The sequence below is a fragment of the Syngnathus scovelli genome, chromosome 1 (assembly GCF_024217435.2).
Source record: "Syngnathus scovelli strain Florida chromosome 1, RoL_Ssco_1.2, whole genome shotgun sequence".
NCBI classification, from domain to species: Eukaryota; Metazoa; Chordata; class Actinopteri; order Syngnathiformes; family Syngnathidae; genus Syngnathus; species Syngnathus scovelli.
In genome coordinates, this window is record NC_090847.1 from 18921786 (window position 1) to 18947670 (window position 25885).

Genomic DNA, 25885 nt, shown 5'->3' on the forward strand with positions numbered 1-25885 from the left:
ATGATCGGTCACCGATTGATACAGAGAATCCCTGGTAATTATTGGTAGGCATCATCCACCGGAGTGCATCAATCAACACACCTATTTCAGCTGTAGTGCAAGTTTAACAAAACGATCTCTTTGTGTGTCTTGACAAGTAAAGAAATTGACAATAAAGCAGACTTTGACTTTTTAATCCAGGAATAGGGTTGGGAAAAATGCAGCTGAGTTCCACCAGCAGAATGGAGAAAAAGAGAAAGCCGAGTGGAAAGTTTTTCATCAGAACTACCAAAAGATTCACCTTGAACGCTCTTATTGGTGGGAGCAGTACGACTGTGGTCAGTGTCCTTGACAGTGTGTCAATAAAGCAGTCTAGTTTTTTATCAATTATAGTAAAAGCACCGAGATGATTTACTTATTGGATAATAATAAGCAAAAAAGATTTTAGGACTTTAGCTCAGGAAATAGGAGATTTTTCTCAGATTGACAGTTTTTAGATGGTGATAAAGAGTAAAATTAGAAAATCATTGCAGTCCACGGATGTGAATGGCTGCCTTGGGCCCCCAAATGACAACACCCTCTGGGTAAGGCTTAACGTCACATGTAAAATGCAAAGAATGCTGCACCTCACAAAGCCAAAGCTTACATAGAAAATGGGTAGGTGGGCTGCCCTGAGTCCAGTAACAATGTTTTGCAGTGCAGGGGGCAGCTCTGCTCCTCCAAGAAAACAGACGAGCCGGTTAGACAGATGTATTGTTGGCTGTTTCAACACCAGAGTTTTTAAAAAAAAAATTATGTTCTCTTTTGGTGGTGGTGGTGGTGGTGGTGGTGGTGGTGGTGGTGGTGTGTGTGTGTGTGTGTGTGTGTGTGGGGGGGGGGTTGATTTCAACCTCATCATAATTCGCTTGATTCAACACGAGTCAACTAAAAGCCGTGTTGTGTCTTGTGTTGATTCGTCAGGCAGGACACGCCCACTTCACAATTGGTCAAATAATTATTTGTACTCAGATATACTTAGGTGTCTTATGTGGATGCTTCAGTTACTGATTCTGTGCCGACCTTCTTTCTACAGTAACCTTGATGTACACCACTTTGTGCACCCCTCAGTCCGAGCATGTGTCAATTCAAATGAGCAAGTTGATCAAAGATTGGCTCCAGGCATTATTTCTAATTAACTTAACAGTAAACAATTAACTAATTACTTACTTGTTCAATGCATATATTAAACAGTTAACGTAAACTTGGTAGCTGTAATAATATTCCTGAGGCTGAGATCGTGTTTGTAACTATGTTTTTGTATTAATGTCAAATTACATTCTACACAAAGAGAGGGATAGGGAATTACAAGTTTAATTTTAATAGCAAAATCCAAAATAATAGTGTGCAAATGAAAAATGTTGATAACCCTGGATTTTAAGCAACACGAGCAATTCTTTGCAAAGCAGTTTTTTAATTACTCATCATAACCCCTGTATAGTTACAAAATCATTGGATAATCATTTTGGATGTTGTTTGGATGACAGCTGTGCACAACTCTTTATTGCAATGAACTACAAAACAAACAAAGGTAACATTGTGTCTGTGGCTTGTCTTGAGATCTGTGAAGTGTATTGCGTATTGCACATACTCAAATGTTCTCAAACACAGTAAGTGCATTGTCATTCATTTTAAATGGTGTAACCATTAATTATTGTGTACTGCTAATCTGCATTTGCACACTGTTTTTTCATATTTACTGTAAGTCAAATAGGTTTAGAAGCACTGTACTTTCCGTTGCTTGTTTCTTATTGATAGTCAGTATAAAGGAACACAGTATTTTGAGTAAGAGTGCATAATCAGGGGGAAGAAGTGATAATAATGCAAAAAAAAAAAAAAAAAAGCAAACATTTAAGCTCTCATTCATTATCATTATGTATCATTTTAACGAATAAAGTGACAAAAATGTTATATTTCAACTACATTCTACTTATTCAGATTGCTGGTGCTGCACACTCATAAAGTTTATGTAAAAAGCATAACAAATAAGGCAAAGCCAAAATTCTTCTTATGGTGTCAAAGTCGGGCAGCTCTTTTTTTGTGTGTGTGTGTGTGTGTGGGGGGGGGGGGGGGGGGAGGACATGCCTACCTACCTCAGTCCTTCACAATAAAGAAAAGTACAAGATGGCATCTACACTTCCAAGTCTGTATTGCTTTCATCTTACTCCAGCACATGATCACACAAGCACTGTTTGTGTGAATACGTCTCTGAACCACACAAGTCTGTGCTGGTGTGCCCACAATTTGGTTGGTTGCTTGACGAGCTCTAGAACAGGTTCTCAGCCATGGCAGTGAACAGTGCATGGAATCTCCGCAGTTTATCAGTTCCTCTCTAAATGTATGGCAGTATTTGACGGACATTCACACACGATTAAAAGAGTCGGGCCTGTTTCTTTAGCTCGTTCCTCTTCCATAAGGCCAACCTGTCGAAATCCTCGATGCTCATGCCGAACACTTGGACAAACTCCTCTGGGGAGAGGTGACGCTGGGACAAAGAAGGAAAATCCCATTAACATGTACTGCCTGTTTTATTTTCTCAGGTAAAATTTCTTCATTATCCTTTCTATCTGGGCGAGCAACACTTGAGTGATACAGTGCAAAGTCGAATGGTGACTGTTTCTTCTTATTATTATTATTATATTATTATTTCCTTAGTATATAGTCTTTTTTTAGAAGAAAGAGTACAATTTACCTCCAGTCTGGATCTCTCGACATCTCTGGGAAGCCTGTTCCTCCCTCTGGTGGTGACAATAAGCGCTTCGTAGGGATAAATCTGCAAGGGAATTCAAACGGGCCTAAAAATCAGATGTCTCATCCATTACTACAATTTGAATAATTCAAAACATCTCAATAGAATTAAGTTTAAAGAGCTTACCTTGTATTCCGCTGTAATCCAAATACAAGATAGTTGAGTTAGTGCAATGGATACTGCTTGATTCACTTGTTCAAAAAAATATTCACATGCTTAAGAAATGTTTCCATATACCTCTGCTTCCCCAGTTGAGTTCATTACTACTGTCATACTGGTACTGGTAGTAATCGGCACTTTGAGGCTGCAGGTGATTTTGAGTAAAACAGGGTCAGTTCAGCAAGTCATAAAAACAATATACGCTCAAGTTTGTGATGGTAAAGTAAAAAAATGTGAGACAGTTCTAATGGGATTAATTTTTAAAATATTTTTTCAAGGCTCTGCACCTCATACAAGGATCAAATTTTGCATATTTTCAGGAAAGTGCTTTGTGTGATTCACTGGTGTCTCACCCGTTGTATGCCATTGCGTCCATAACCGGGAAGTGAGGCAGACTTGCAAACAAAATCTAAAATAAAAACATAAACATTTAAAAGTATTACAGTGATGCAATATCATTTTTCCAGGTTTGACACATCAGTCCTGCACAAGACATGTTATGGAAATATAACATCAGTGACAAACTGCTGCCACTAGACGGCGCTCACTAGCAGCAAATATTTGTGGGTGCCTGTAGTACAGTACAATAGAGTTATCTGAAATGCCAACATTTTTCCGTGACAATGCTATACTTTAAAAATTTTCCTATTCAAATGGATGTGAAATTTGCATAACTGCTGTGTGTTTATCTTGCTAATCAGACCAATCTACTCACCACTATCAGTGCTGTATTGGGATCGGGGAGCTGTGAGAGGCAAACAATGAGAAGATCATTAGAACTTCTTAACTGTACAAATAAAAAAGAACTCAAATTTACACAGCAATGAAATGTTTTATTATTATTAAAGCTAGGGAGGATCACACAGCATCACAAGCACGATATGGAAGAAAGAGGCCCAGTAAGGAGAGGAATCAAACAGGAATCAAGTGCGAGAACCAACAGAGTGCTGTCCCCTCCCATTTGAGAAAGAGCTTTAATGAGAGATCTTACAGCTCATAAATAAACCAGGCTATGCAACACCAGCTGTGCACAGGAGAATGAGTGGGTTTCATATACACATGAATGGATGCATGAATACGCGGAGTGATGAAGAATGGTAGCATGTAGAAACGCCACGTCTGGGGCGAGGAAGAAGTCGGAGGAGGGCGAGAAGGGAGATGACGAAAGCGATGGTGCATGCAAGTGAAAAGAAGCACTTTGGTGGGGGAAAAAGGGAAAGCTGATGAAGACAAGCTACAATGTGAATGTCAAGGGCTACAAAAAAGAGATTCAAATATTGCTGGTCAATATGGAAAACGTTTTCTGTCACATTGTAAACCAATTTATACGTACCCCCAAACAGATATTTTAAGTTATTCTATTAAAGAAATGATACACTATATTAGAGATAATTTTCTTTTCTCACTTTAATTTCAAGTGACGTAAAAAAACAGACCTGCATCAACAGAGAAATGAGTCAATGAGTGCTGCTCATCCAAAGCACTGGAAATACTGATCAAGACTATCCTGTCTACAGTAGATTATTAAAAACTGTGAAATATACGGACTAAATCCAAGCCAGCAGTTGGGTTGCTCCTAGCCTCGGAGTACAATGAGACTGTGGCAATGGACCTTCATGATCTGGAACTTAGTGTATGGTACCTCCACATCATTGACCATTTCACAAATGTTCAATCAGGCCATCAGAGATAGTCAACTTTTTCATTCACTCTTGGATAAGTATCCATGGAGCACCAAAATGGATCTACACTGACAACCAAGAGTTCAACAATGAAGCGATAAAGGACATGGTAGAAAACCTCAATATCGAGACAAAGACAACAGCAGCAGACAGTCGGTGGAGCAACCGAATGTTGGAGAGAGACAAAATGACACTGACAGAAATCCTCTTGAAAGTGAAATAGGAAAATTGGTGTGGATGGCAAACTGCTTTAGATCGGGCTCCTATGGCTAAAAACAGTATGATCAATGTGCATGGTTACAGCCCACACCAGCTTGCTTTTGGTCAAAACCTCAATCTCTCTTTTGTATTACTTGATAAACTACCTGCTTTGGAGGGAAATACTCTGAGCACTAAAGTAGGTCAGCAAATATCAGAATTAATTGGAGCCAGGAGAGCTTTCACCGAGGTAGTATGTTCTGAAAGTATAAGAACAGCACTACGCAAACAGCTTAGCCTACAGATGAAAAGTATGAAACAGGAGACAAAGTGTTCTACAAACAAGCTGACAGTACAGAGTGGAAAGGTCCTGCTGTAGTTATTGGACAGGATAGGTCTGTGGTGTTTATCAGACATGAAGGTCTTTTTCTACGTGAGCACCAGTCTAGGTTGAATAAAGTTAAAGTGTGTTCGTGTTAAATGATAGATAACTAATGTTAACCAGCTCTTATAGGCCAAGTAAATAAGTAACCACAAACTCAGTCTTGACCTGTATCTACACCCCAGCTCCAAATAATGATATTGGAGATTAAAGAAATTATTGATATATTTTTTGTGTAATCCTGCTAAATCTAATTGTCCTATATTTGACAGTTTAGTACAACCTCAAAGCTGGAGGTAGGATGAGACGGACACTTGGTACTGGTTCATTCGCGCCATATGGGAAACGGGTGCATGAGGGGAGCAAGGTGCTTGCTTACATCCATTGATAGTGTTGTTGTAAGCCGTGGAGCCATAGCCTGTAGTGTTGAGGGTTTCCTTGCTCCCGCTACGAGAATTCCTTGCACTGCCCCAGGGGTCGTTGTCATAGGAACCAGATCTGGCTTTCATCTCCTCCTTTAGGATCATCCTTCCTATGCCACTCCCAATCTGAAAATTTGACGTGCAGAGCCCAAGTAGTGCAAGAGGAACAAACAAAGGGGATCGTTTAGGTACCATACCCTAAGATATGCATAATTTATGCTGTTTCTGACACTATGTTGAAGTAAAGGGGGAAGCGAATAATGAAGCTCTTAACTCTTTGAAGATTGTGACTCCAACTCTCTTCATCTCCTCCTGTTGAGTACCTTCTCCTTGGTACCCGATAGGCTGAGCGGCAACACAGATAGATACAAGACATTGCCTTATGAGTGAAAATAAACTCAAGTATACTCTGATGACTTGAGCCCAGAGGAGGCAGTAAACCATATGGAGTGAAAGGAGTCTTCCATACCCCTGGGGGAGCTGCTGTATGGGTAGTAGTCACACTCGGACTGGGGGTATGAGTCAGGGGAGTAGGTAGACAGGCTTGAGGATCTCAGGATATCCTCGCTGGTCCTACTTTTGGTTGCTGTGTTCAAATGATTGTCTGTGGAAAAAGAGAGGCATTTGGGAGAGAAAGGGAAAGCAGATAAAAAAAAACATATGTACCTAATCATAGACCGATCAAACCCGACAATCTGGTCTGTCAAATGTTTCAATAGCAGTCTCTCTGAATTAGTAGGTTTGCCGTGCCCATATTAGTCATCTGAAATTTGCTTACTTCTTTGCTATTGCCACTTTAAATATTCAAATACCAGCTGAGAAATGGGGTTGCAGCCATGAAACCAGAATGAAAATAGATGTGTCACAGTGTTTTTGCTGAGATGAATAGGATTTCTACAAATTTAATTATGCTCCGATTCATACCAGAAAATTAATTTCAGCTTGTATGTGTGTGCGTGTGTGGCTTGCAAAAAATAGTTCCAGCAATTGTGACAAAAGCATTACGTGGCATTATCTGTTCTCACATTCACACCTGCCTGAGGAGTGAATTGCCAAGGCCTGTAGATGGCTCCTTATGACAGGGTGCAGCGGTAAATCACAAAATAAATGTAGCTGCGTGCCATTTTAGATGGTGGCCAACCTAAGAAAGCAACAGTTCACTTCCAAAAGTTGCTTTTTTTAAACGAGACAGTCGAGATTTTGGTAGAATTCTTGATTGTACCACATATGTAGGTCAAACAAATCTGAGTTGCACAAACAGTTCTTAATAAAGTGCTGCAATGAGCCCTGAGGCAACATTTAGGTTCTACATTTTGTTTCCTTTTAATTCTGTTACACCGTAAAGTCACAGGCACACATATGTTTAGATCCAAACCAGGTTTGTGTTGCAAATGTCAATCAGGTACCTGCCAAAGTGACACTTGAAATGTACATGTAAACAATGAAATGGAAATTGAATTTGGCTGCTTGGGCTTTTAGTCTAGAGTTTGCATTTCAGAAAATTCCTTAATACAGGAACATGAGATGAGAGGAGATTTCTTGGAAAGAAAACCGTTAATAATTGTCCTTCACAGCCACATTCACTTCCCTACGTCATTTTTCGGGGAGATCAATGTTTGAGCCAACAGCAAGAAAATAAGCCTCTTTAACCTGAGTCCGATACTGGCCCAGCCTGAGGCAGGCAGTCATTTCATGAGTGTGAAGCAATCACATTGATGCCACTCTGCACAAAAGCACAGTCAATGGAAGTCAATGAGGTTGACATGCAGCGTAATGTCAGATGGATCGCCCCATCACTCTGTGGGCCAGTAACCATGCCGGCCGGCCCTGATCCATGATGCATTGAATTCCAATCCACACAATGCATGACACTAGCGACGGGCATCGTCATCTTCGGGACACACACTTTCCACTTGCCTGACGCCACAATCACAAGTACACAAGTATGTTCACAGTAAAGTTGTGTAGGCTGTACTGTGCTGACATGGAGTTCCCAAAACAAGAAGAGAGACAGACATGAATATAATCCATGGACCGACTGAGCAAAACAGCAAGTACAAGGGAGATTACTTACAGTGGCAAGGTCACCGGGTTAAATGGAGCAGGATGTGGAGGTGGAGGGTAGTGGAAAAAAAATTGTGATTGGATGCAAGAAAAAAGAGGTGGAAAGAAAAGGGAAATGTTACTGGAGCACCCCTGTGGGACACTGTGTGACATTTTATCAAGATATTTCCGTAGGCTATAAGGGGCTCAAGTTCTCAGAAAACTGACTGATATGAAATAAAATAAACATGTTTGTTAAGTAGTACATAACGGGCTGGTAATCCAAAACCATGCAAATCTTGGGGATTTGGTCTCACATCATATTTCTTTGTGTTAGGTTACGTAGATATTTCATGGTTTGAAAAATCGGATTAGTGCAAAAACAGATTACAGCCTGTGATGTAATTAGCATCATTTGTACGGACAGAAGTGTTGGTACACAAGTTGACAAAATTCACAAAGTGACCATGAAAGCCAACATGCACAAACACGGAACTAACAACAAGGCCACTTGCTAAAATACTGTGCTAATGTAATATAGCTGTTGATAGTGAGTATTTCTAGTAGAACATTCTGGTCAAGTTGAAGAAAGTAACAGCTTGAGTTAGGAGACAAAGTATTGAAATACAGCAGCTAATACAGCAGCTTCCAGTGGATTTCTGCCAAATAGTGGTCAACAGTCTAGGTCGAATCATAATAATCTCTATCGTGATTTCATATTTTACATTAAATACTAAAAGTTATTTGTGTTTCCCCACACATTGGAACATGATGTGCTGAGCAGAGTTGACTTTCTCCAGGGTCTGTGGTAAAAACTTACCCATAAATCTAGACTCACCACTTATAAATGAAGGAAGTCAAATTGCTGTTAGAGTTTGCAAACTAGGTTTTGTTTTTAGATTGCTGTAGTTGAAATAACAATAATTGGAATGTCAATACTAATCCATAGTTGGTCCTAAAGGTCTGTTGAAAGACATCGATAGATCAGTAATGACATGGTTGTCAAAGCACAGCATGACTACACTGACAGGAGGACAGGCAGGCTAAGGCGGGGCTAACTGCACTGTACCCGTTCTCTTATAGATGGGAGGCTTCCTGTAGATGTTGGGCTCCCCTGTGGCTGAGGAGAGAAAGAGGAGATGGGAAATTGAAACGCAGTGGCATAAAAGAGGAAAGGCTAGAGGTTGTGACTTGCTATTGGAACAATGGGATGAAGAAACAGGGAGAGGTTGCGAAGCATGATTAAATCAGGTCAAGTATGCTGTATGAGAGGATAGACCAAAAGGAATTCTCTTTTGTATAACAAGACTCCTTTTACATATTATTCACATCCTGTCAGTCCCGAGGAACCTGATGTTGTTCCTCCGAGTGATTAGTGGCTCGTGTGATGAAATGGTGACGAGTCCTACCAGGTACATGAAAATGTTTTGGGGGCTGGATGAGGGTTGGAGTGTTGGACCGTCCCTCTTGGCCGTGGTATGGTGAGCTCCTGCCACTCTCGGATCCTATAGCCAATCATACCAAAGCATTGGTGAATATGAGGGTCCAACACAAAGTGAAAAATGACAGTCATTTAGCAGTTTGGAAAGTCACCTAGTAAATTACACATTTTTATATACATACACACACATTGACTTGAGTATCGATCTTTAAATGCTCACCAGGGTAACCGAAGTGCTGCGGCGAGCGAAGCGCAATGGGTGACATGCCTTGACAAGTGTAGGTTGGGGAATCAATGTAACCTGGACTGGAACATCGCCTCTGCTTCATGTCCAGGCAGTTGTAGTCCTTGACACGTGAGATGAGATGACAAAATAAAAACACAGAAGTGGTTGAGAGTGATCTTAAATGGTCTTCCTGTAACAGTGCGAAGGGGAAGGCCTACCTGAGAATACGGAGAAAGTGTCCCAAGTGACTATAAAATCAAAGAAGGCAGACATGTTATTTTCAAGTCCAAACATCTTATCACATCAAAAATAATCAATACAGATTAAGTATGTACAGTTGTGCTGCCCCTTGGCAGGCTTCCATCAATCAGAACAAATCAGCTTTTGTAGCCAAGCTGAGATGTATACTTTTAAACAGGGTGAATTTGATGACTTTATAAAGAGCTACGGTCAGGGGAGGTTTGTATTCATTTGAAATAACACAAATTCAAATTGGAGACACTGGATAAACAGGACAGTGAATTATATTTGAATACATGTTTGAGTGGTCGTCTTGCAAGTTGCAGTTGTTTGATTTAGTCATGTAAAGTATTGCATTTCATATAACCCCAATAAAAATGCAATGTGCAAAGAGATGTGCAACGCACAAGCATTTTTCCTCGAGTGTCTATCTGGAAAAACTTAAAATTTCTCCTTAAATTACAGACCAGTGCCACATTTGGCCTGGAGTGTGTAGCAGTTGTACCTCCCCATAGCTGTAAGTCAAGTCTAGCCTGTCATCAGAGGTGTATCTCTGGTAGGGCTGGTATGAGGAGCATATGAGGTCTGGATGCTGGACTTCATATATGGCCTTGATCTTTGGGAGGGCAGCTAGGTCCTTATAATCTAGGAACTCATTCGCCAATCTGGCCTGGAGAGAGGACAAACACACATACAACCACCAACACAGACACAACAGCAACCACATGAACGACACCCAGAAATATGAAGTCCATGAGTGATGGCAAACAGAACATGCAGCAACAGAGAACTCAAAGCAGACGCATGAAAGCCTGTGCAAGCACCTGTTTAATTGTACGCCAATGTGTGTGCATGCGTCTGAAGGGTTTGAGAAGTTGTTGACCTTCAGGAGGAAAGACAGCTAGAGTGCGGGAGGGGGAGAGGAAACATCATGGAAGGCAAGTGTGCTTACACTACATTTGTCCCTCATCCATCACCTTAACCACAAAGGTCATTGATTAAGTGATGAGAGGCAAGTGTGGCCGAGCAGAGTTGAGTGAGACCCCCACTTGCACGCAGGACACACTGACAACACACAGCAACACTCAGCCGTTCGCCATGCAGAATGCCATGACACACACACTATAGAAATGGATTTCTGGGAAACAGTCATCGCTGCTTACTACTTGGGTAACTTTATTGAGTCCTAAGTACACTAAATACTATGAACAACTTACTGTACATCTGACCATCCACAATATTCTGCAATCACAATTTGTGTCTCGTATTTTGCCAATACAAATGCAATAATCATGAGTTTAGGAAAATGGACAATTGGTGCATCAGGAGCTCGTACAAAAAAGGTGAGCTGAGTGGCTGGCTACTGTGCAGAGAAGATGCAGAGGCACAGGTTCGGACTCTGAAGGGATACTGTAACCATGAACATTTATGGATACAAGATATTATGGGAAGGATAACAAGACACACTTGTATGTAGTTAGTAGTAGTTAGTTTCTTGTTGTGCTGTTTGCTCAATACCACAACAAGGGACTGTAATTTGTGACATGAATGAGCAAAGAAAGTGAACAGGCCATGGGAGTGAGCAGCAGCCCTCGGGTTGGTGTCGAACACTCTTTTCACGAATAGTCCTTTAGTGCTTTTGTGTTCTTATTTAAGTCATATCGATGTGCGGGTGAAAGCAAGGAGGTCTAAAAGATGCAAAGACAATTGGCTACTTACACAAATAACTCTATTAGGAGAACCGATGGAAGAGCCTGGAGGAGAGATGGAGGTCTCAGACAAGCGTCTGTGCTGTGAGGTAGCAACAAACCAAACAAAGTACATATTGAGAAATTCACAGTTTCATTTTTAACCCAACCAATTAAAACTTTAATACTTTCAATCTCACCCTGAGCCTCCTCTCTGCTCTTGCTGCTTGCTTGCATAATGGGTGCCACACCTCGCACCCTGAAGTAAAGTGAAGGACAGAGGTGAATATGGACAGATGAATAAGTTTTGCATCACATCTCACCTGTCAGATACATTTCCTCTCCCTCTGTGAACATCATGTTACAGCGAGCACAGCGGGCACAAGTTGGATGGTAGTGCTTCCCTCCAGCCTGAAAGAGAAGAGAAGAACAAATATTCGCAACAGATTTAACCACAAATACCATCTCAAAGGGGGCATGTTATGGACACTTGACTCCTTAATGCACACAAATAGTTGAGTGTCTGGGTGGGGGGAATCCATCCACCCATCAAGTATCAAATTAAACAAGCAAGTACATCTTTTATCTACCCAGTTGCCTGCCATTTTCAAACCAGCCACAAAACTACGTACACTGTTACTTGAAGCCAAATATTAAGACGACCACCAAAGTTAGCATGAGCACAGACTTACCATTGGGAGCTGCACAGACTCTCACTGCACTGTCTCAACTGTGATAAGTTGCCACAGCTGTTGATGAGTCCAATCATAATTAACTCTTCTGACGACCGTCTTAATACAGCTAATCAGCGGAATTTTGATAATCTGTACGTTAAGTGGTAGAGAACATAACAACGTGCTAGAAAAAAACTAACAACAATTAGAAATCAGCATGAGGATTTTAGTTTGGCAGAAAAAAGTTCTCTCTGTTTTGTTTTTCAAATATTTCTCCAGTGCAATCCTGCTTTAGATGTATCATCTGTTTAACACATGATCACAATGGCTTCATAGTTCTTGAGACATCATGAGACATCATCTTAATATTGCCTGTTTGTTGGAATCACATGCAAGCCCATTCCTCTTCTCCTCCCTGCCATAATTAGAGAAAGTGAGCAAATGTGCAAAAGTGAATGTGGACAATGCGCTGTGGATGTTTGTATGCGTGCGTTGTGCACGTTTGTATGCGTGCACATGCATGTCTGTCATAGATACGGAAAGAAAAATGTCACCATGCACGTGGTGGCAACACACCTATGCAAACACCACTCCATTTAATTCAGTCTCGTCCGAAATGCAGTTCTCACCGTCACACGTGCCTCAGTGTACATAGTTGACGTCTGAGGCGTGCCCCCAAACCATCAACTCTACCTTTCTGACACGCCATCAGGGAATTGCTATTTATAGACACACTGCCAACATGTATGGTGTGTGCCACAGAGACCTGAGCTGTTTATCTTAATGCACCGACACAGATCTCATATAGGCGATTGCATGCTGTTAATACGATCATCGACTTTGAATACATGCATCTGCAGATACTTCTGCTGTCTTTAACTAAAAATTTTCTCTATGATGTGCAGGAAATCATCTAATGTCATGTTAATCATGTTAAAGTCAAGAGGGATGCATTTCTGTCTCCTGATTTCCAAGAACAGAGAGTTAGTGTCTTCGGTCAGATGCTACAGTATTTGCACAACAGCTGAAACCTGAGGCATTAAGAGGCTGTTCTAAATTTACTATTGAGATTAAATGCAATGCATTTTGAAAAAATAGTTATTTTTGCTTCAAACTTGGACTTCAATTTCACCTTTCAGGCATGGGAGTCTTGTGGTTCGATTTGTACCGTATAGAAGACAATGTTTTTTGCATTGAAATAAGACTGAAAAAATGGGGATCGTCTTACATTCAGGGTCGAGACATTATACTCATTCATTTGTGCGCAGCGGTAAGTTAAAGGTTGCTGGTATCGACTGAGTATGTTGCTGTGATTGTGCGCGTCTTTGACACAAAGTAAGTATATACATTTCATTGTTACTACTGTTGTGCCGTTTGTCTGATCGCCGTTTGTTTCGTGTGTGCGCCGTTTGATTGATAGCTTCGGCGCACTCCTTTAAGTTTGCCTAGCATCGTACGAGTAGCCGTTACGCAGCGGCACGGCGACTAACAGTCGCCAGCAAATGTATTTTGTTGTCTCGATGACTTATGTTTGGTGTGTTGCCAAGAGTATTTCATTTATGGTTATTTAATATAGAACCGTTACGCACAGTTAATTATGTAATGTGTGCCGTCGTGTTGTGTGACGTCAGAAGTTGAGCGTTGACTTACGTGCTGTATTTCTGTCTGTTGCAGAACCCCCCCCCCACAAACACACACACGCACACACACACACACACACACACACACACACACACACACACACACACCACACACCCTACACACCCTTCACACGCTTCATACAATACTCAACACACAAGAATCACATTCACACACCCAAAGACTCACCCATGTACACTACACACACTTGCTCTCAGATCCTTACGACCAAACGTGTACCTATACCCTTTTTGCCAGTTTGCCTGTATGCCCCTTTGAGCCACAGTGCCTGTTACTATTTTGCCAATAATTCAGTGAAGCAATCAAAACTGAACCATGTCTTCCCTCTTGTGTTCTGACCGACACCCGGAAACCAGATGCCATTCATTTACACATGTGATTGCACTTTAGTTTACATATTTAAATGCTCAAATATTAAGATGTGATATACAGTTTTTGCATGATTTGAATGAGGCAAAATAACATGCTTTTTCTCTCTAATATAGTGTTATAATCATTTGTTTAAGATGTAATCATTTTCTCTATAAAAATTAAATTTGGTGTTCAAAAAGTCCATCCATCCATCCATTTTCTGAACCGCTTAGTCCCCACGGGGGTCGCGGGCGCGCTGGAGCCTATCCCAGCCGTCATCGGGCAGTAGGCGGGGGACACCCTGAACCGGTTGCCAGCCAATCGCAGGGCACACAGAGACAAACAACCATTCGCACTCGCACTCACACCTAGGGACAATTTGGAGTGATCAATCGGCCTACCAAGCATGTTTCGGGGATGTGGGAGGAAACCGGAGTGCCCGGAGAAAACCCACGCGGGCTCGGGGAGAACATGTGTTCAAAAAGTCTTTCTTTCAAATTTGAGTCTTGAAAAGAGTCTTTTATTCGGGCCAATATGGTACTTCCCGCTCATTAGCAGTGTGAATGTGAGTGTGAATGGTAGTCTCTTTATGTGACCTGTGAGTGACTGAAAATGATTTTAGGGTGTATTCTGCCCTTTGACTGAAGTTAGATGGCATATGTTCCAACTTTCTACAAACTTGATAAGGATAAGCTATCTTGTAAATGGACGAATATCAGTGATGACCCCCCCCCCCCCCCACACACACACACACACACACACACACACACAGTGATGATAAGGATAAGCTATCTAGTAAATGGACGAATATCAGTGATGACCTCCAGTGAGATACATCAGATATTACTATATATGAGATTAAGTAAAATGTGTTCTACATAATAAGCCCATAGATGGAGCATCAAACTCTGACTGGTGAAAACAATATGTGTGCACAGGAGCGTTCCTTGAGTGAGACATACATAGTATAAGCAGGAATGAGACAGAGGGTGAGAGGGAGGGACTTAGAGATAAAGACTGACATGTCTCTGTGTCTATAAATAACTCAAGAGAGGCACAAAGCACTTTACACCAAACGTTCTGATGAGCAAAGGAGCTCAGGGACAAGAAGTGTGTGTGTGTATGTGTGTGTGTGTGTGCGTGCGTGTGCGTGTGTGTGTGTGTGTGTGTTCGTGCGTGTGCGGGTGTGTGTGTGTGTGTGTGCATGCGTGCGTGTGTCTGTGCGTGTGCGTGCACTACATCCTAATGCCATAAAACCATCCAAAGGTATTTAATCAATCTCTGCTAATCTCTTTCATTAGTTCCAATCCAAATAGTCTCATAAATGTTCCATTCAACATTTCAAGTCCATTTGCTCTGGCCTTCTCTTTCTTTAACCTTTCTGCCCCTTTTCTATGTAGATTTCTACCAGAAACTTTCCACTTTTCAAACAATCAACTTTCTGTTTCTTTAGTCCCGTCCCTCTTTTGATGTGGTGTTTGTGAGATATTTTGACATAAATAAGGATAAGTGCGGATGGTTGTTTGTCTCTGTGTGCCCTGCGATTGGCTGGCAACCGGTTCAGGGTGTCCCCCGCCTACTGCCCGATGATCACTGGGATAAGCTCCAGCACGCCCGCGACAAAGCGGTACAGAAAATGGATGGATGGATGGATGGCTATAATATTTGAATACAAATCCAAATATTTGAATTCAAATACGACTATATTTTGAGTTTAAATAGTTTTTGAACAACAGAACTACATAACTAACTACACAAAGCACATGTATGTTTAATGTTTAAAATTTATAAGGGTACTTGTATATATGCATCCACCGAGGAGCAAGGTAAAAATGCATCAATTATCACCAGATGTAGCAATTATCACATCTGTATTATCATGATTAAAGAAAAAAAAAATATATATATAGATACATGCACTGAAAACAATGCAACTTTAATCCATCCAGTCATTTTCTATTGTACTCTCATTATAGTCACAGGCAATTGGTGCCTATCCCAGCTGACTTTGGATGAGAGGAAGGGTACACCATGAACTGGACGTCAGTCAATCGCAGATCAAATCATTTGAAAGCCATTTTGAGGGGAATGGATGACAGCAGTTACATTTACATTCACATCTATGCACAATTGAGTCTTCAAATAACCTGACTTGCAGGTTTTTAGAGTCTCAAGAGAAAAGCCACAAAAGCACAGAGAGAGACAGCCAACAATTAAATCCAAGCAAAAGGAATAGCACATGGGATTCACTTAAAATTATTAAATGTTGATAGACTAAAAGTTGCAGAAACTATTTTATTGCATTCTCTGCATCTAGAAACATTTTCTTGAATTAAATCTGGATTCCACCTTTCTGCAAAGTGATTTATTTTTTGTCGTGGGAAAAACTACCACTATCACGAGAACAGCCTTCCAGTATGTTTTGTGTCTGTAATGGCACTAAATAATGTAAACTTAAACTTTTAAATGGTTATAAAGTAAAAACAGTTTGAAACTCTACCACAGGTTTTGGTCAAACATAGTTTTATAGAACACCAAAACCCCATGACCGACTTTAAACCACTTTATCCCTAAATAGAGTGGACTATGCTTGACGAATGCAGATGTTTTTTTTCAGTCTGGTTGAGCATGTCAAAATGTTTATCATAGTCTAATCATAAGTCGCACATTCCCCAAGCACAGTGGGGCTTAAACAGATGAAATGTGACTGCTCAATTATGATAAGGCTGATTATTCTCAGTTAGCGCAGTCATCTCCTATTTGAATGTTTCTTAATTACTGTGCACATCCTCCCAGCTAAAACTCAGTTGGCATTGTGTCACTTCTGAAAGTGTTCTTGAGTCTCACCTCCAGAACCCTTCCACTTATGTATCTGCTGCAGCCCTCACATTTCACCCCATACTGGGCATGGTAGTCCGCCTCGCAGTATGGCACTCCATCCCTACAACCGAGAACACAAAAAAACTGTAATACTAAGTTTCATGTCTGAAAAAGGAGTGGACACTAGAGAGGAATCATCATAGTCAAACTCAATTCCTTCGTGGATCCAGTTTGCTGTTTTGACATGTTTTCAGATCATTATAAAAGCAGGAATTATCTTGTTGTTTGTTGTTTGTATCTTGTTTGAGTTGATTTGTTGCCATTATAAAACCAAGTCAAGTCACATTCCCAGAGTTGACAAATATTAATGACATTCCCTGATCTGGACTCTGAGGAGGGCAAGGGAAAAAAAAAACAACTGGAAAAAATTAAAACCTTTCTTACAAAGTATATGCAATGTTATGGATAGCCTTTTAATTGGCATACACGTGTGTAAATAAAATAATCAATAATAATCCAACTTCAGTTGAAGATCTCATACATTTAATTTTTTTAGCATCCTTCTGCTCACACTTTATGAGACAGGTCGCACTGATACAAAATCAATAATAATCCAAATTCAATTGAAGAGCTCAAACATTTCAGTTTTTTAGCATCCTTCTGTTTACACTTACTATGTGACAGGTTGCACTAAAAAGTCAACCACTGTTAAATGCAATCAAGCGATCAAAAGATACTATACCTTGACTTGACTTGGAAAGCAAACAGTGAATCCATGATTCTGTGTGCGGGGCTTATTTTGAAATGTGTTGCAAAACACAGAAAGTTAAAGAAATAGAAAATCACTTGCCCAGAGTTAATTATCAAATTCTTGGAGACTTTATGACCGTAAGGGGTTTCAACTTTGAGACTCACTCCACAGTAAATTGGTTTCTGTTGGTCTTTGCATGCTCACTTGCTGATGTACTCTCCGGTGAGGACCATGTTGCACGTTTGACATCTGAAGCAGCTGACGTGCCATTGCTTCTCCAGTGCCAGGAGAGACTGACCTTGCTTGATCTCTGCTCTACATCCAGCACAGTCTGGAGAAAAAGAGCAAGAACAACACAGAGGAGGGAGAGACAGGGGGTGGGAATTGAGTAGCAGAACAAAATGAAGAAAATAGGTAATGTGCTGCTAAAATGTCTTCGGTGGCAGAGTGTGAAGGGTGAACGTGATGCTATAAAAGGATGACGTCATTAATGTCAATTTGATTTCAATTAATTCTTCAGCCCTGGTGGACACTCAGTGGAAATTTTAGTCTGTGCGTACACCGCAAATAAGAGGATGAATGCAATTTGTTTTCCTTGGCCTATGTTGCCTCTTGGATTTCAATGTTGAATTTTGATAGGTGTGCATACCCCACTTGGGCATCCTTGTATACTTGTCTACAAATCTGCTGAAGCCCACCTTATCTATAGCTGTGCAAATGCGGTATAATGCTGAGCTAAGCTAATGCTGTTTCTTCTTACAATTGTAAAACTGTGATTGAAAGTAAGAAGAAAATGAGCCAAAGGTCCTGCATGCTATCTCCACCAGCAATTAACAACTGTATTTCACATCACTAACAAGACTATTTAGATCATGAGGGTTTGCATGATTTGTGGCTCCCGAGTATCACACTACAGTACTTGGGAAATGATTACTTATTTCCATTAGGTAAAGGACTTGGCTTCGGAGTATCTTCTTAGACATGATCAATCGTCCCTTGGAGAAGTATGTCTACTAACAAAGGGACTGCTTCACTCTGCAAACTGTCAGCCACGACAAACTGCACTTGACTGTGAAAAACTGCTGCAGCGTCAGTGTATTTGCTGGTAAAATACTATATTGTCATTCAGTGGTGATGGTGCTGGTTCAACAAAGCCATGACTTTATTTCTCATTGAGAAGTTTTTTTCCACTGAGTCATACATTTGCTTCTTCTGATGATGGCAGGTCTTCCAGAACTCATTGTAAGGCATTATGTACAGCTGTATCAACTGTGTGTAATACACAGTTTAAATGCCTCATCTATGTGTAACATCTTTTGGGAAATGGAACTGGAGTAAAATATGTAAACTCTGTTATGAGAAACACAAAAATTGGCAATGGAAAGACAGCTACAAATTCAATGTATCCCCTGATTGTACCACAGTTACGTATATAATAAACAAAGCTAGTCATACTACCTCCTGTACCCTCTAAGCATGCATTTGCATTCTTACAAATCATATTCACATCACAGGACTGCAGCAGAACAGGCTGCCTAAAAAAACAGAGGATTACATATAAAGGTTGCCCTCTGAGCACCATCACACACTCTGACAGAGTGATGAACACGCATCTTGGGAGCCATTTGGATTTTGTACTCATGAATGAAGCAAGCCCGGGAGAACAATAGCTTAGTCCTGCTCCACCATTTTTTGTTACTCCAGAGTCAGTGAGCATTCGTCAGCGTTTTACGTACCAAATTAATTATTCCCTTTAAATCACTACTGTTTTGGTTTGTTGTCATAGTTTTAATTTTCCAACATTTTTCCATCAATGAGGTAGACTATGTGTTCCTTCTGAGGACTCCATTATTCTGCTGGGTGACCTCAATGCTCATGTAGAAAATGACAGTGAAACCTAGATACCCACCCGATCTGAACCAAAGTGGTGTTCTGACATTGGACTTTTGGACAATTATCAACTTTGAAGTTGTGTAGTTGTGAATTTGTGGCCCCATGTTTTGGAATCTCGAGTGAAAAGAGGGGCAAAGCTGTCAACTCAGAGACTTGACTTAACTTGTTTGTCTATGTGTGCCCCGCAATTGTCTGGCAACCAATTCACAGTGTGAAAACCCACGCAGGCATGGGGAGAACACGCAAACTCAATACAGAAAGGCCAAAGCCGTAATCTAACCCCTAACAATTGCTTCACTGTATCGCCCTTTCATCTTTTACTCTGAAGTAAACCTTCCCCTAGCCAGGCTTCTTAATTTAAACCTGGAAAAGATCTAGCCTTTCTTTGAGACAGCAGAATGTCTAACTAGTAGGAGAAGAGTATGACTAGTCTCTGGTAGTCTAGTCTAATCCATTTTCTGGAAAGCTATTCCAATACATCCTAGATTAAAATGTGAATTAATTTACAACTAGTTTTAATCCCTGTATGGGAACCTGCACATCAATGTCTTGTGTTGGTAGAGACAAATGAATGATGAGTGTGGTAAAATGCATCATTCTTAGTGGGCACAATGATCTGACAGAAACTTGATTAGCTAAATGTGCAAAGTGGGGTTACGGACACATCAAATTAAAGTCTGCGTCGGGTAGCTCAAACAGAAGGGAGAAAGCAAGGCAGATGCTGGACTTACGGCTTGGCCCGTGGATTTTGATAGGTTCATTTGGCTTGGCCAGTGAGTGAGAGCATTGCTGGCACACACAGTCCTTTCCACTGAATGTCACTCTGTCTCCGATGGGAAAGGGTTTGCTGTGGATGCGAAAACAGGCAGAGAATTAGAACCAGTAATAAAGACATAACAGTGGTTCAAGTGCTGAGAATAAACCCAGAGATAGCAAAATTTGCTGGCAGGAATTCAGTGAGATATATCCATCCACTTGAATATAAAATGCATCAGCTAAAATTTGAGGAAAATCCTGTTTTGTTCATATATAAGCTACACCAGACTCTTTTCTATTACCTGTATTACTAAAACAAACCCTCTTACAATATCATAAAAATCATATATACGTATATATACATACGTATATATATATATATATATATATATCCATCCATCCATTTTCTGAACCGCTTAGTCCCCACGGGGGTCGCGGGCGTGCTGGAGCCTATCCCAGCCGTCATCGGGCAGTAGGCGGGGGACACCCTGAATTGGTTGCCAGCCAATTGCAGGGCACACAGAGACAGACAACCAATCGCACTCACACTCACACCTAGGGACAATTTGGAGTCTTCAATCGGCCTACCAAGCATGTTTTTGGAATGTGGGAGGAAACCGGAGTGCCCGGAGAAAACCCACGCGGGCCCGGGGAGAACATGCAAACTCCACACAGGGAGGGCCGGAGGTGGAATCGAACCCGCACCCTCCTAACTGTGAGGCGGACGTGCTACCCAGTGCGCCACCGAGCCGCTATATATATATATATATATATATATTTAAGATAGTTGTTTGTCTCTGTGTGACCTGCGATTGGCTGGCAACCAATTCAGGGTGTCCCCCGCCTACTGCCCGATGACGACTGGGATAGGGTCCAGCACGCCCGCAACACCCATGGGGATAAGCGGTACAGAAGATGGATGGACATATATTTAAAATTACTTTTAAAATTACAGCATGATCTTATTTACTACTCCGCTAAGACCTGGAAATGGCATAAAGACCTCGGAGTCACCAGCAGAGGAGCAGCACACATTGTGTCTGCTGCAGACCCTGAGGCAGATTTGCTCCCTCTGCCTTGGTTCAGTAACTGAGGTTGTAAAACACTCAGCTCTTGTTTCTGTTAGGCGCAACTGTCCCCAACGTACCCTGCCATTAATACAGCACACACTTTTTCTCTGCTTACCACGGCTGATTTAAACTACAAATCCCAATTTCTATGAGATTTTTAAGTTGCGTAAAATGTAAAAAAAAAAAAAAAAAAACATGATTGATTTTTGCAAATATCCAATCATTTTGAATTTGATTCCTGTAACACATTCCAAAATAGGTGAGGCAGGGGCATTTATCATTGTGTTACAGCATCTTTCCTTGTTGTAAGACTCAATAGGGGTATGTCCTTCAATGTGCAGAAAAAGTGTGCTATTGCACACTTTTCAACCGTGCAGATTCTTCCATCGACCTAAGTGTATCACCTTCATGAAATGCACACTCTGGATGAAGAGACCTTGAAATGAGGGCGACCCTTGATAAATCTCCTTGTGACTTACGAATCTTTTGTCCTGCATGCTCCAGAGGCTGTACTAAGGTCTCGCGCAAGGGTGTCAAACTCATTTCACATTGTGCGCCACAAACGGCCTCGGTAGATGTCAAGTGGGCTGGACCATTAAAATTATACCATACTATGCTATAAATAACCAAAATATCATGTCTTTCCTTTTTTTTTGTGTGTGTAAAGAAGCACAATAACATGAGGAAAATGTAATTTAATGAACATTCCTTTTCCAAAACATTAATAGCATTACATTCACATGACTTAAAACATTAACAGTAATGCACTTTAAGATTGAACAAGATTTAGAGAGAAAGGAATTTTTAAACCATTTACTCATATGTGCATATAAAATCTAAATTTAATCCCTGCCTACACCTTACAAACTAAGGAAAGTGCTATTAAATGTGTAAAACAGAAATTTTTCACTTTTTTTTTTTTTTTGTCTCTGCGGCGAAAATGACACTATTCACACATATGACTGAACAGTGCACTTTTTCCTGTGGTGCGTGAAATGACAATAATGTGTTTTATTTATGGTAGGAAGTAACAAGCGGACATGTGTGTCAAATTGAGTGCAGATATGACGTTTGACCTTGGCCTCATCAGTAAGTTGCTTTATCAGCAACGCTTTAAGATTTTACGATGTTAAGATGTTTAATTCATGTTTTAACTAGCCCCCAAAGTGAAGCTATTTCTGGTTATACTGGCAGCTTGCCCTTTTGATCATTCCCCATGAAAACCTTACCACAGAAATCTGCTTTCTGATTTCATTAGAGCTGAGGAAATAATGACAATCACAAAGGCAGGTCATGGTGGAATGACAGAGAAGGGCGTTGTGATGTGGATGATAATAAAGAGAAGAAAGATGATAACCGTAATAATGAAGAGCGCGACTAAGGGGGCAGGATTGAGGTTGGGAAGACTAATGCAGGGAAGTTAGGGTGGGATAAAATGTCAAAACTATTTGACATTGTCTTTATCACTTGTCACAATGATACATTTTATTTAAAAAGAATTCTGCAGAGGGGGTAGCACATCTGTCTCTGTCACGAAATCTAGGTTCAAATGTCAGTTGGAACATCTTAAATTGAATTTGCATTTTCTCATCATGCCTGTGTGGATTTCTCCAGCTACTCTATACCTGAAAAAACATGCTTGTTAGGTCAATTGAAAACTTTTAAAGCTGTACTGTTCATACAGTAGATATGAACATCTGTGATTGACATGCATGTGTCTTGCACTTGACTGATGACCAGTCGAGGCTGTACCCAGCCTCACTTGCTGAGTCATCTGAGAGTGACTTCACCTCACCCGTGACTAATGAGGACAAGCACTAAAGAAAATGCATGGAAAGAAATCCTGTAACCATTATTGGGATCTATAAAAAATAGACATACAAATACTATATAGGCTTTTTCCTGGGTTCATGTAATTTGTTTTACTGTTTCTTTGTTTTTTGCTGTAATAGTCTAATTTTCACCATTTCGTGGTGCAGCCAATAAAATCATCAACATAACAATTAGCAGACAAAAAAAATAACTACTGCATATTTATTGCTCTATCAAAAGGTGGAGAATATCAAGAAAATAAGGGGCCAAAAAAAGCACTGCAAGCAATGTAACAAAGACCAGATAGCAGGGAAAATGAGATCAGCCCTATGGATTCTTGCTGTCTCTTCCAGTATGCTCCAAATGTACTGACATGACTTCTCCATTGACGGCCTTTGAACATGGGCTGTGTCTGAATGTACACACTATTCCAGACATGCTGTAGGTCACATACGGATCCCCGGACTGGTACGCGCCAACACGGGCGGAGCCGAGCCATCTCTGGCAGTGGTCAATCTGGCCTCTGCGACCACACAGGGGGAACCACAGTCAACACAAAACGGGGACCACTCCATAGCTAAGTGTACTGTCGGACACAAATGGGCAAAGCCGAATGCAGGGGCCACAGTCACCAGATGCGCACCACCAGCGGCTCATGGCCAACAAGAGCAGAAAGTCACATGCACCAAAAATAAAAAAAGCAAACTCAAAGCAACTCTGCTGCCAAAACCCGGCAGCAGTTTCAATACGAAGGGAGGGGTAATGGCAAATGGCCTATAGCTAGGAAGGGGCACGCACACACAACCAAGGAAGAAGGGACAAAATAAAAGCCGGTTATGCTGGCCCCTTTAGCTATTTTATAATACCATATTACAAAGAAGGAAGAAAACAGTGTGGCTATTTGAGTGGTTGTTGACAATACTGCTAACTCAATGAAAGGAAAACAACATAATTTTTGTCATAAAAAAATATGCAATAGAGACAGCATTTTTGATCAGGTGTTAGATCTGTGATGCTGTGACCCCATTCACCTGCAAATGTTAAAACAAAGCAAAACTAGTTGGTGATGATCCACCATGAATAGGTGTAGCTCGGTGTGCGGTGGGCTTTTGTCAATCTGTGGTTGCAACTGTGAAGTGTGATGGCGAGTGTGCTCACATGTACCTGCAGACACCGCAGACAAAGCACTTGGGGTGGTAAGTCCGTCCCAGAGCAGAGACTACCTCGCCCGTGATGAAAGTGTTGCAACGGTCGCACCGTGTGCCGTACAGTCGCTGGTAGTCTGCTGTGCAGATGTACTCGCCTTTCTTCTGGAAAAAGCCTGACCTCGCCAGATCACAGTTACACACTGTGGAAAGATGAGCGAAAATGTGTTATCATAATGTACAGTACATTTTAAGGTTTCTCAAAATAGTTTTAAAATTAAAACATTCCAATAATTGTTTCAGATATGTTTAGAAATCCATAGCTAATGGTTCAAATTTTTCACAATATCACATAAGTCCATACATACATCCACAATAATATCTTACGAAGTACCATAGACAGGTTTTGTCCATATTACCATCTCAAAATTGTGCACAAATCATTTGAAAATCTGCCTCTTTTGACAATTTTATGGACTTTTTGGGTTCATTCATCATACCTGAACAAGATTTTCTTAGATTTTTCTAAAGTTGCTGCACTTCCCTCAAAGTCCCATGGACTTTGAAATCAATTGGCTCAGCTCATTCAGACGCTCTTTCTAAACCATTCTCTTAAAGGGCAACACCTCCAAAATTTTATACCATCCATCCATCTATTAGCTAACCGAATTTAATTAGTTTTTGTATCCGCCTGTATGATTCCAATGTGTGTGTTTGTATTGAAATTTGACAGAGAGGCATTGTCCCACAACTAAATTTGCTCTTGTGGAAATATAGTGGAAAAATCACTGTGCACAGCTACCGCATGTGAAGAACTTGACAAAACAGCAGACCACAAGCTTTTCTCAACAGCTGTGTGTGTGTGCATGTGTGTGTGTGTGTGTGTGTGTGCGTGTGTGTGTGATGCCATGTGAATGTTGTCTCTAAATGGTGTACCCAAAGCAGACTTTATGCTTCAACATTTTGCCATAGAGCTGTCAATGAATTCCAATGGGGTTGGCAGGATACTAAAAGGCCTTTTATGTAGAACAGTGGTCAGCATGGTAACTGGTGTCTGGTTTCTTCCAGTTTCTGTGGTTAACCAACAAAATGAGTTGACAGATGTTGTACCCTCCTACTGGGGAAAAAAAAAAAAATTAAACGTGGCAGTGATGAAGATCACATGTGATGCAGATGAAATCCAGATTGTCATATGATATTCTTTCAGATTGTGAGTATTACAAATACACAGAAAGATGCTTCTGGTGAACTGGAGTACAGTTCTGGAGAAGACTAGTATTTTGTTAGTATGACAACAGACAATGTGAATCTCCATTAAGACAGCCCACTAAACACCACTGTGACTCCATGTACGTACTGCTATATCGGGGTAAGGAACCATAATTGAGCAAGTTTAGCACAAAATGCAGTTGAATGTGCATGGGAAGTGTATTGTTTCTTTTGGTAATTTTGTAGAAGGGCGCAGTTATAAATTGGCGGTTGCACCATTGTGGGAGTGAATTTAGCCGACTTGATTTTTGGCGAATCAAAGCAGCTTCTTGCACTCCCTTTAGATTCAGCGCAAGTGAAGCACACAGACTTTGTGGCAAAATCATAACGGACATGCGCAAAGTAAGTTAAGAAACTTTGAGAAGATCTCCAGTTATGGATGAAGTAAAATTAGCAGCTCAAAAGTAATTGGAGACCACCTTCCGTCCCAAGTCATGCTT

General features: G+C 40.9%; 1 protein-coding gene across 7 annotated transcripts in view; it reads right to left on the reverse strand.

Annotated features, from left to right (window-relative positions):
* Positions 1 to 1409: 1409 nt before the first annotated feature.
* The window catches only part of ablim3 (actin binding LIM protein family, member 3), a 42897-nt gene continuing 18421 nt past the window's right edge, over positions 1410 to 25885 (reverse strand). For 2 of the 7 annotated variants that reach the window (XM_068650753.1, XM_068650752.1), the window contains 21 exons: positions 24196 to 24379; positions 20125 to 20240; positions 17705 to 17831; positions 16777 to 16870; positions 11569 to 11656; positions 11446 to 11504; positions 11277 to 11348; positions 10063 to 10227; positions 9536 to 9565; positions 9312 to 9438; positions 9060 to 9155; positions 8720 to 8770; positions 6077 to 6193; positions 5882 to 5952; positions 5565 to 5733; positions 3639 to 3668; positions 3277 to 3332; positions 3002 to 3068; positions 2891 to 2901; positions 2708 to 2810; positions 1410 to 2500 (listed from right to left, as the gene is read on the reverse strand). In XM_068650753.1, coding sequence (XP_068506854.1) covers positions 2337 to 2500; positions 2708 to 2810; positions 2891 to 2901; positions 3002 to 3068; positions 3277 to 3332; positions 3639 to 3668; positions 5565 to 5733; positions 5882 to 5952; positions 6077 to 6193; positions 8720 to 8770; positions 9060 to 9155; positions 9312 to 9438; positions 9536 to 9565; positions 10063 to 10227; positions 11277 to 11348; positions 11446 to 11504; positions 11569 to 11656; positions 16777 to 16870; positions 17705 to 17831; positions 20125 to 20240; positions 24196 to 24379 — 1997 coding nt within the window. In that variant the 3' untranslated portion in view covers positions 1410 to 2336. Of the gene's footprint in view, positions 2501 to 2707; positions 2811 to 2890; positions 2902 to 3001; positions 3069 to 3276; positions 3333 to 3638; positions 3669 to 5564; positions 5734 to 5881; positions 5953 to 6076; positions 6212 to 8719; positions 8771 to 9059; positions 9156 to 9311; positions 9439 to 9535; positions 9566 to 10062; positions 10228 to 11276; positions 11349 to 11445; positions 11505 to 11568; positions 11657 to 16776; positions 16871 to 17704; positions 17832 to 20124; positions 20241 to 24195; positions 24380 to 25885 lie in introns of all 7 variants that reach the window. The other 5 variants (XM_049735980.2, XM_049736010.2, XM_068650756.1 and 2 more) reach the window with 5 other exon arrangements.